We start from the raw sequence: 11651 nt of genomic DNA on the forward strand, positions 1-11651 counted from the left end.
ATCAAAACTTCAAAGTTAAGCGTGCTTTCTGGAAAGTTTTTGGTTCGTATTGTGTCTGAATAGGGTGAGAATATTTCATAAAATACAAATTATTAAAAATATTTTGAAATTTTAGTAAAACATTTTGGTTAAAATTGACCGTCCATAGATAATTTCTACATATTTTTAAATGTTTTACCGGCCAATTTTGTGAGAATGAAAAACATTGAGCCAGAAGAATTGTCTCATCCATTTATTTTTTCCCCTTCCCTCCAACTTTTTGAGCCTCCTTCCCTTCTCTCTCTCTCTCTCCCTCCAAACAAACACAGCCTAAGATTTAATTAATTAAGAGTTCACTTTTTCAAGACAAGTGTTTATGATAATACTATTATTACTTTATATAATATATTATAGGGTAAAGTATAAAAACAATGTTATATGCGTAATGTGTATGTGATGATCTCTGTAGGCAGATATGATGTGAGCGGGTTCGAGATAATAGACGAACTATCATACTAGCAACTCACAGATGAAATGTTATATGTAAGTTTCAGCACCCTTCTACGATACTAAGATACAAAGTGTTTTAAAGTAATGATAACTAATCAAAACTTTAAAAGTTAAGTGTTCCCTTCTCTCTCTCTCTCTCTCCAAACAAACACAGCCTAAGATTTAATTAATTAAGAGTTCACTTTTTCAATACACGTGTTTATGTTAATAGCTCACCAGTGTATTTCGAATCATCCAGATCAGACCAAAAAGCGACATGTGAGGTAGGGACCCCAGACTTGGACTACTTTAGGGCAATGAAATCATCACTCCTTACTTAGAGACAAAGTCACACGGATTAAACCTCGCTTTAGTGCTAAAATCCATGCCCCAAATTTAGTCACTTTCATCTTTTTCCAATATTTTACTTGATTGACAACACTATAATTTAGTGCTTCCAATCTCACATACACTGCATAAATATTTTCCAATCCCAACTTTTATGGATCTTCAAAAGTCACCTTCGATTCCCCTACATTTCCCATTTTTCTTTTAATTAAAAAAAAAAGTGAGAAAAAACATAACATTTTTTTTTAAAAAAAAAAAGAAAGCGCGCCAAAGATAACCCTTAATCTCCCTCCCCCTGTTTTAGAAAACCAACTTCCTACGCGGCACAGCGACCATGCTTTTCCCGGCAAAAGCCGCGAGATCCCGGATTGTTTCGCCCACCAGATCCTTGAATATCAGCCGTTCGATGTCCAACACCGCCTCGGACATCTCCACCGGACAATCTCCCCATCCGTTGACTCCGTCTCCGGCTAGGTCCTTCCGCAGCACCCCGCATATGATCTCAAACAATTCTTCCGCACTGTCACGTTCGCGGATTCTCTGGAATTCGGACCATATTTGATTCAAACTAGGCTTTCTGGTGCCGGAATTTGCCCACGAGAGGGCTTTCCATGGCGGCAACTGGCTGTTCCGTTCAACAATTTCATTGATTGTGTCGAAAATTAGCCTCCTTTGGAGTCTGGAGACTGGGGAAGTGTCCTTTCCTTTGAGACACTGTTGCTTCTCTACTAGTAGAAAGACGTCTGCGTCTTCAGGAAGGTAATTGGAAGCACGAAGGATCTCTGAGATGTATACGAAATCACAGTCGTCTGATTTCTCATCGGATTTTGATCCAACGGGTGAGATTGCCGGGCTCCAGACCTCCTCTTCCCACTCCCCTGCTTGATCTGATCATTTCAATACCATAACCAAAATAAAAATTAAGTTATATTTTAAATGTGAACTAAATAAAAAATTACCCACTGGTATAACACAAGTTACACAGCTCAACCGGCTACGTCACAAAACACAACACTATTAAGATCTAAACAACATATTACATTATAACACTATTAAATCGAGAATCCTATTAATAGGAAAATTTAACACATTCAGTTACGATGCCAATGTAAAGTGCCCAATATTTTTTACTACGTACTTCTTTATTCATGTGTAAGTTCTGCACTGTCTGTAAATTGTACATGTATGTATACATAGATGTGTATATATATGTATATATGTATATGAGTACGGTAAGTATTCCTGTTCTGGTAAATCTTTTAGCAGGAAAGAAATAGCAGTCACTTTCCTATTTAACCCTTTTGTTATCGATTACAGTTATGCTCAATCAATGAGTTTGACTTAAAAAGACGCCGTCGTAATCAATCATCAGAAGACCCATCACATGTTACATTTCACACCATTTGCCAGTTAATAGCATCCATTTCCTTTCTGTAAAGTTCAACCCACTTATTTTCAAAATTAATTTTAGATTCACAAATCATTTTTTTTTTTATATTTCAAATCACACGCCAGTTTGAGAAATAAAATTACCAAAAAAACAAAATTTATTGTCTAACCAGAAACACTATTTTACTCTTTTGCCTAAATATCTTGAAAATTTTCACATATTGTACCAATTTTTGCAATTCAAATACTAAAATCTAAAGTTGGTACTAAGAGTCTCTAATTCGTCTGCAACATATTTCATGAATGGTCTAAAAGTGACCAAACACCTCAGCAAATACAGAGAGTGGGTCAGACTATAGCTGTGTCTAGACGTCATCGAAACTGAAAATCGATATGGGTACTGATCCAAGTTATAGAGATAGTGATTAATATTCTGTACCTTTGAAATCAATGCTGCGTTTCATGACAGGCGATGGAGAAGACGACGACTCGTCCTTGTAAAACGACGAGTCGAGCACCGATACCGGACTCGGTTGCAACTCGGTCGCCGTCATTTCGGCAATGCTGTGAAGAAGCTTATCACATCTCTCCAATAAACTCCTCCCTTCTTTGTATTCCTCCATTTTCGATCTCTGCAAAACCCAAATCATCAAACATCAATCTAAGTTACTTAAACTTACCAAAAATAAAATAAAATTAAAAATAATGGAATGTACCTCTGTATCAGCACTGCTCTCGGAAACAGAGGATGATTCATCCTCTGTCACAATAGCAAGCTTCTCCTTTGGATGATGAATCTCAGCCGTTGGTTTCTTGTGTCTTGGTGATTGGCTTGTGTTCGTCTGATTTGATACGCTTCTTCTAGGGCTAAGTTTTGGGGAATGAAGCTGAGAGACTCTTCGTTGCTGTTCTACAGACTCGTTTGGCTTCCTCTGTGTTTCAACGTTCAATGGTTTTCTTCTGAGAGGAGAATTTGGACCCTTCGCATTACTCTCGCTCCGAGTCGGCGAGCAAGAATTTCTAGGTGTCGGTTGATTCTGCAAACTCCGATCAATGTCCGGCCGATTTCGCTGCGGACTTAGGCTTTCTCCGGCGAGGTTAACATTCCGGCGAACACCGGCTCTGCATCTGTAACTGGAAGGAGGCGATTCGTTCCCGAATCTTCTGTTAATTGGTGATCTTGATGGCCTTATCACGACAATTGAAGATTCGTCGGATGAGAAATTCCGAGGATCGTACACGAAGTTTCTGCGGCTGATTTGTTCTGTAGGCATAGGCTTCTTAGAATGTAGAAGCCCTTTGAGTTGCAGAGCTTCGAGGATTTGCTTTAAGGTGTCTAGATCCTTGGATGGCTCATCGATTCCTCTCATCTTCAACCTCCTCTCAATCTCTCCGTAGATTGAGACCGGTTGCTTTGGCTCCGGGAAGAAGTCCTCTGAATCGAAGAAGCTCTTTCGTTGCTGATGTGACTTCCATGGCGATCCAACCGCGCCTCTGTGCGAGGCCTTTGCTGAAACAGACTTGGCATTTTTGGAAGAGTACTCCATTGGATCTACGAGCCTGACATTCGATTTGGTTGCGTTGTTTTCCATTGTTGTCGCATTGTTTGGTAACTTGGAAAGAGAATGCGAGTGGTTCGTTTGCTTTAGCTGGTAATTGTTACCGTCGATGAAGCGAGACTGAAACAAATCTCTTGAAACTCTGGACTCCGACGCAGATCTTCGCAGCTCGGCTTTCTTCACCGGTTCTGGATCTGAATGCTGCGGCAACGGTTCGAGTCCCATGAGTCTGGCGATGACGCTCGGCGACCGGCGGTGCTTGTCGTCGCCGTCACCGCCGGATGCATCTCCGGAGTTGTCGCATCGATTCGCTGATAGAATCGCAGCGTTTGTTCGGATCTCCCTCGGGTAAAGCCCTCCCTTCGCGTCCACAGTGGCTCTGCTGTCAAGAGAAAGTCTCGGAGCTTCTTTGCAGAACTTCCACGAAGACCTCGTTCCTTCCTTCAATTCGAATACCGGAAGAGGAAGCGGTGATTTCGCCGGAATCTCCGCAGGAGTCTGAATCTCCTTCACCGGCGATCGGAGCTCCATCACCGGCGACGGTTTCAATCGGTCTGGACTAGGTGCAGTCATTGCTCTCGTTTGCTGCGGTTTTTCAAGCTCTCTCGAAATCGCCGGAGATCCAACGGACTTCTCCGACTCTGACGTAGAATCAGTCGCCTGAACGTTTCAAACAAATCGGGTCAGACAAACATTCTGGCATCATCATTTGCACACAGAGCAGACAACAAAAAAAATACAAAAGAAGCAAACAAACAAATTGTAGAAAATGAAATGACAATCTCACCACCGTCGGAGGCAGTCTCTTGGTGGCATACAATCGTTTTCCGGTCATCATCTGGTGGCGATCGAAGAGCTGGAGAAAACCAGACATACAACCCATCTGTTTCTCTATCTGCTTCTCCAGATTCTGGTCGTGTACCATTCCGGTCATCATTTTCAGGCGAGTATCGTAATTACACTCTCTCTCTCTCTCTCTCTCTCTCTCTATATATATATATATATATATATATATCACTCAAGACCACAACACACAGTTTCTCTTCTCCGTTCTCTTACATGTTTTTGTTTCCCCCTCTCTCTCTCAATTCACTTTTGCTTTATCTGCAACTCCCGCTTTCTGCTCTTATAAAGGTTGGACGAAGTAGTGGGGGACCTGGGTGGAGCGAGTGACGACAGGCAAGACAAAGAGATTGGAGTAATATTTTTTTTTACCCTCTACTTTATAGAAAATGCCAAATGTGTCACAACTGCTACTGAAATGACATTTAAGTCCAGTCCCGAGAAGAGTGAGCTAAGCAAGGCCTTAATTGGGATTTTAAGTTTAGGAGTTTGGTGCCACAGACCTGCACCTGCACCTGCAGGTTAACCTCCGTGGGTAATGCTCTACGTGTCTTCTTCCCTGTGGGTTGCGAAAGTTTGAACCACCCACCTAATTTTCCACAAATTATTTCATTTCTCCATCAGTCACCATTCACAATTAAGTATTTTGAACAATACATTTTACTTACCGGAATCAATGATCCTAAGATTACGTAATCATTTCTCCCTAATTCACTCACATTCACCAATTTCACCAATTTTAAGGTTTAAACCCAATTTTTTTATTTTTAAATAAATTAGGAATTTTTTATACTTTTTTATTCAAACGAAAAATTAAAGAATATTTATACATTCTGTACAACACTTGGTTGATTATAGGACTTGGACAAAAATTTCAATATTTTTCTTCTGTCATTTTGAGATTATATTTGAAATTTTTTTTTAAAAATTTGATTAAAAATTTGAATTAAAATTTCTTATATTCTAAATTCAAAACATCAAAAGTTGCTTCAAACACAACATTAGTCTAGTATATCATAGAGCGCTATTTATATCAAAATGATGTGACTTGGTTGTATATTTTTCAAAATGAGGTACAATGATAATGGTGACATTCCTCTCGCTGTCAAAAAAATGAGAAGCGTACCAATTCAGCAATTCCAGTGACTAATGTTACCACTCTGAGTTTGAGTCCTCCTTGGTCATTCTCTCTCTCTAGATCGTTAAGTGAGGTATTTCGATTTAACATACAAACACATGCGACACCAATGCCATTTTTCAATGTGAATACATATATATATATATATTAAAAAAAATAGTCTCAAACCTGATAGGGCTCAAATTTAAATATTAATTTTTAAAAAATAATATCATAATACATCAAATGGATTCTAAAATATACACGTGTAAATTTTTTTTTAATTATATGTTAAGATACATTGTCATTTCACCTTGTGTAATTTTATTGTGTATTTTAATTATATGTTAAGATACATTGTCATGACACATCGTATTTACAAATATATATATATATATTTATCTTTATATATATATATAGACCACCATGGGAGATCTCAGCTTGAATGTAGGCCCTACCTGTAATTTTTTAAACACAAATGTATTAAGGATGACCAAATAATTAGTGAATTCACAAATCCAATCCAATTCAATCTGATCCCGATAGGATTATTTATGTATCCATGTGTTTTTTTATATGGTTAATCAATAACACTAGTTATCTTAGGCTATGTTTGCTACCGTCCAAAACAAAAATGATAACATTAATTAAGACACAAAAATATATTTTTTTTAAAAAAAAAAGAAAAAGAAAGAAGATAATGTATGTTTGGTTGATTAATGTAAGAAAATAAATAAAATAATAGTAATCATTTTAGAAAAATGAAAAGAATCTATTTTAATTAATTTACTATCATATTTTTTTTTTATTAAAAATAATAATCTTTCATTTCCTTACCTATTTGACAAGTTATCAGAACCAAGTCATGCATATAAAATTTAATTTAAAACTTTCTATAGTATTAAATATGAATTTTGTGAGGTTAAGTGAGATTTTAATATTGAGATGTGTTTATAAGTAACTTAAATTGGAAAATCCAAAATTGGATAAGATTTATAGTATACCATTTTTGTCCAATTTTAATAGAATCATAACGATACTAATGTACTTAACCGAAACAACTCAAACTTCTCTCTCAATGCAATCCATTCCTCCATATCGATGATGACTTTAAGACCGTTAAGAGAGAGAGATTGAACACGAGTCACGAGGTAAGGTAAGTGTTGAGAAAAGGGTTTTTACGAGGTGAAACCAGAAAAGGGTAAATTTGCCCGTGAGCTTTGGGAAATAACCTCCCTTATTATTTACCTTTTTCACATCTCAAATAGAGTGAAGAGAAAGAGACCACACGCGTTTCTACAGTACATCCTATTCCTGTCACTTCACCATAGCTGTGGTCTTGACACGTGTCACGTTTACTGTGACAGAGTTCTCAGAGGGTATTTTGGTACTTTTATTACTTATTATGTTACCCTTATTCGTTCTTAGTTTTCTCATATTGATGTCGTTTTGTTATCAACTTTCTAATATTGGTTTTGTTATCATATTGGTGTCGTTTTGATACTCAAATCCCTACAGTCCTTTAACGTAATCCTAATTTTAATAAATCAAGTCAAAATTTGTATGTTCTTGTCGTGTGATAAATTTCAAGAAAAATTTTAAAGGTTAACCTTGGATTCTTTCACTCACACCTCCTTTTTGTGTTAGTAATATTTATGTCGAAGATTTAGACATAATTTATTATATTTTTGTATATATTGATCGATTAAAAACATTCCCGTCAAAGAATTATTTATAGCTTCTCGGCTTTAAAATCATTATGCATATTACTATCAGACCAAAGGGGAAAATGTGGATGCTTATAGTTTTAGTTGCATAAAATTAGTTATTTGAAGTTCAAAAAATTTACAATAATCAAAGGAAAAGGATATTTTATGGAACTATTTCCATCGAAAGACTTTATATTTTAAAAATGACATAATATATATTCATGAATGTATTTTAATTGATCTATCTAATGAATGCATAAGTTCAATAGTAGTAAGTAAATGATATTCATTCCCCAAAAAAAACCTTTACATTTCACTTTTGTTAGCTTTCTTTTTACAAAAAAGAAATGGCAGAATTGTTTCTTAAAGGTATTCAGTCACTTTTTGAATGGACAATCCTACATTTATATATATATATATATATATATATATATATAAAAATAGAAATCTGATAGTATATTCGGATTTTGGAGAGTACAAACATACTTCATTTGATCTTGAAATGTCATGTCACTGCAAGTCCAATGCATAGGTTTAACTATCTATAACTATCTCGAATTAACTCTCTTTTCGAAACTTTTAAAATGATAGGTTTTAAATTTTTTTATTATTATATTAATAGTAAATTAACTATCAAATAATTCATAGTGAGTTCATTGGATATGGTTGTTCACTTTTTATAAGTTAAATGTAAAAATGTTAAATTGATAATTTTACAAAAAATAATATTTTAATTTTTTAAATTAGATATTTATTTTGAAATAACCAAAAATAAAAATTTAATTTGAGACTGGACGATGAATGTGTAAGGTACACATGATGTTTTTTTTTTTTTTTTTTTTTTTTTTTGAGATAACCAAAAAATTAAAAAAATAAAAAATCAAATTCACAACACATATGATTTTTTTTTTTCCCGACAAATTAAGGAAATGTGGACGCCCTCACTCGTTGCTGGGCACTATAGGCAAATAATGTCCCACTGTACATATTTATATACCTTTTTTTAATTATTATTATTTTTATTATTATATGATTGTGTGAATTTATATAAACACAACACTCGTACAATGATAATGTACCATTATATAGTATATTTATTTATATCAAAAATACAACATTCATATAATCCAATATATTATATTGTTTTAACAAAAATACAACATTCATATAATCCAATATATTATATTGTTTTAACGTTATAAAATTGTTAAATTAAAATTTTAACTCATTTATAAAATTAATATATTAATCATTTAAATTTGCTACGTTCATAATATAAGCTGTTGCTTTTAGAAACATTACAAAAATGAGACAAGAGAATGATGATTCATGATTATATCTTACAAAGTTTTGAGTATCTCTAAAACTCTATGCCTTTTTCTTCCCATTGTTTTAATGAATTTGCCACTCTGCAGACACAAGAAGACCAGCTAATATCTTAGTCAACCGTCCCTCCACGTTAGGCCGTCAGCTGATGCAGACTCTCATTTTCAGTTCACACACACACATATTATATATATATATATATATATATATATATATATATATATATATGTATGTGTGTATGTATATATTTTGAGAGATAGAGATAAAGAGAGACACCCATTTGTCCTCCTGTCATATTGGGTGTACTAGCATATGAGTATCTCTCACCCAAGTGGAGTAGCTGTTGCACACATATGAGTATGCTGATATAGATGTACATATAAATTAATCCAAATGACTATCAATTAATCCATAATTTAATGGATTGTATTAATTATCTCTTATTACTGTAATCTAAACACTATTAATTACTAAATTAAAAGCTATGTCCACATTTGTTTACGCTGGATCGATAACAGTGGAATTGAATTGACAATCTTGTTATATATGTATCATTTCGTCATCAACGGCTTGAATCTTACGCAGCACATCATATGGTTTATATTTAATTTGCCTCTTACTTATTAGATTATCGACGTCCCAAGCTTCACTCCAACAAGATCATTTTGGGGGTTCTCCATTCATTATTTTCTTTTGTGAATTTCGTTAATTGTGTCTATTTTTTAATTGCAATTTATTCATTCGAGCAATGGTAAAGTTACTTTTCTAAATAAATTGTATTAAATTATTGTCCAAATTAATTTACTTTGCTTGTGATGTCAACAATTATTGCACCCAACCCCACTTCCATAAAATACATATTGATTTATATATAAATATCTCGGTCTTGACAATGTAAGTACAATTCAAGGAATTTTTTAAGTCGAGATTGTAACGGTCATTATCCCCACATTACAATTTGGGAAACGCTAGGCTGCTAGCTACTTTAGCTTCACACATTTGTTGACAATGACATTTTTCAATAGCATTAATTTCCCTTCTAATTTATTAGATTTACATTGTTTTTGAGATTTATGGGTTTTTATTTGATCCGTTAAATCATATAATCAATTGAATTGATTTTTTAATCTTACGATTTAATTAACAAATTGAAATCTAAAAAAATTGACGTTAGCCTTTTATTTTTTTCTTCTTATTTAGATTGTTTGAAGTGGTGGGAAGCACTTCCGGCCACATTATTGATCATTGAACATCAAACATAACATTGTTGAACAACCTTATTATTCCCTGTTGTGGATCAAATATTATTGATTGCTCACAATAATTGCTTCTTATGTTAAATGAGGAGCCGGTTGACAATTCATCTATTAGGCCATGGTTTTAAAATAATAATAATAAGCCCACTAAGTAGAACCAATCCGATCCAATTAGTAAAAAGGCTTAATTCCATCTAATCCAATATATAAAGTAACATATTGGATTGAATTCAATTTTCACTAATCTATAGGGATCATATTTGATTAGGTTTAATGCATAATTCGAATCGATATGTGGTCATTCCTGGCTACAAATGAACAAAGACATTAATGAACAGTTTGAGATTAATTCGTTTGAAACTTAGCTCAGGCTCATTCATTAAATAATTCATTTAGTAAATGATTCGATTTTGAATATTAATAGACTCAACTTGTGTAGGCTTGTATATAATATAGGATAGGATATGTAACGACCCCCATCCTAATAGACACAATATTGTCCGATTTTGGCTCCCCTAGACTAGAGACTTTCCAACGGATCATCCATCCTAGTACTACTTCAAGTGAACTTATAACTTGCCCATTGTGGTAGCCTACCGATGCCATCTGCACATGCTCACACACACTCACCCACCAAATTGCCACAATCACCCTCCATTTGGGGTATAACGTCTTCGCTGGCCACACTTCCGACTAGTTCAGGCTCTTTGTAACAACCCTTACCCTAACAGACACAATATTGTCTGTTTTTTACTCCCCCAGACTAGAGACTTTCTAGGACGTAACCCATCCGGGTACTACTCCAAGTTAAACATGTTTAACTTCGGAATTCTGATGGGTTCACGGCCATCACGGCTTTAAAACGCGTTGTGTCTTAGAAGAGTATTGAATCTACATATAACACTTGCCCCATCTACTGGTGCCACCTGCCCACGAGGTTGCCACATGATATCGATTTTTTCAATACAATTTGATAAACTCATTTGGACTCACGATGACCCATTTTTTATTGGAAACGACCTAATGATAATTACCCATTGGGTTTTCTTGTGTTGTATGTCTTTTTTGCGTTTAGGATCTCGAAATCATGTTTTTCAGTGGTATAGGGAAACTACTGAATATTTCAATTTTTTTGTTAAAGTCTCAACGAATTCAAATTATTCCCCTATTTTTTTTGTTTCATAATTGTTACTGATGATTCCATTTTGGCATAATTTTGCAATTCATTATTTAATAATAAATAATATTATATTTCATTTATCTTTTATATATATATATATTCTTAATTGGTACTCACAAGCACCATGCGCCTTGACTCCTGACCTTGTGAAGTAGGAGCCTGGTACCACTGGGCCACTGGCCCGTTGGTTAAATTTATATAATCAAAGTTGTTTATTATGACTTGCGCTGTATGCATGGAAGTGGTTAGTCAATTTAGTGAAACAAATGTTTCCAAGACCTCAAGACGATGAATATATCTTCTTGTTTGATTTTTGTGACTGATTATTTAAGGGGAAGAAATAGAACAATTTTTTTTAAGTAAAAAATCTCAACGAGAAAAAATCCTAAAGACTAGTTGTTTCAGGCAAAACAATCCACTATCTTGAAACAAAGTTACACATACATTGGGTCAGTT

General features: G+C 34.5%; 1 protein-coding gene across 1 annotated transcript; it reads right to left on the minus strand.

The window, feature by feature from the left end:
• Positions 1–854: 854 nt before the first annotated feature.
• Positions 855–4876, minus strand: LOC132306874 (protein LONGIFOLIA 1). The gene is made up of 4 exons (XM_059804454.1): positions 4552–4876; positions 2922–4424; positions 2645–2837; positions 855–1703 (listed from the first exon to the last, which is right to left on the minus strand). The coding sequence occupies exons 1-4, from the start codon at positions 4699–4701 to the stop codon at positions 1117–1119; spliced, it is 2433 nt and encodes an 810-aa protein (XP_059660437.1). The 5' UTR covers positions 4702–4876; the 3' UTR covers positions 855–1116.
• Positions 4877–11651: the final 6775 nt, after the last annotated feature.

Source organism: Cornus florida, unplaced genomic scaffold (assembly GCF_030987335.1).
Source record: "Cornus florida cultivar Cherokee Brave unplaced genomic scaffold, ASM3098733v1 CherokeeBrave_3.0.0_Hap2_Chr05, whole genome shotgun sequence".
NCBI lineage: Eukaryota > Viridiplantae > Streptophyta > Magnoliopsida > Cornales > Cornaceae > Cornus > Cornus florida.

Bases quoted from the DNA above. Each gene is read 5' to 3' on its own strand.
- LOC132306874 (XM_059804454.1), bottom strand. From the start codon at position 4,701: ATGATGACCGGAATGGTACACGACCAGAATCTGGAGAAGCAGATAGAG. The intron at 4,425-4,551 runs GTGAGATTGTCA...TGAAACGTTCAG, and splicing joins AGAGACTGCCTCCGACGGTG to GCGACTGATTCTACGTCAGA. The intron at 1,704-2,644 runs GTACAGAATATT...TGAAATGATCAG, and splicing joins ACGCAGCATTGATTTCAAAG to ATCAAGCAGGGGAGTGGGAA.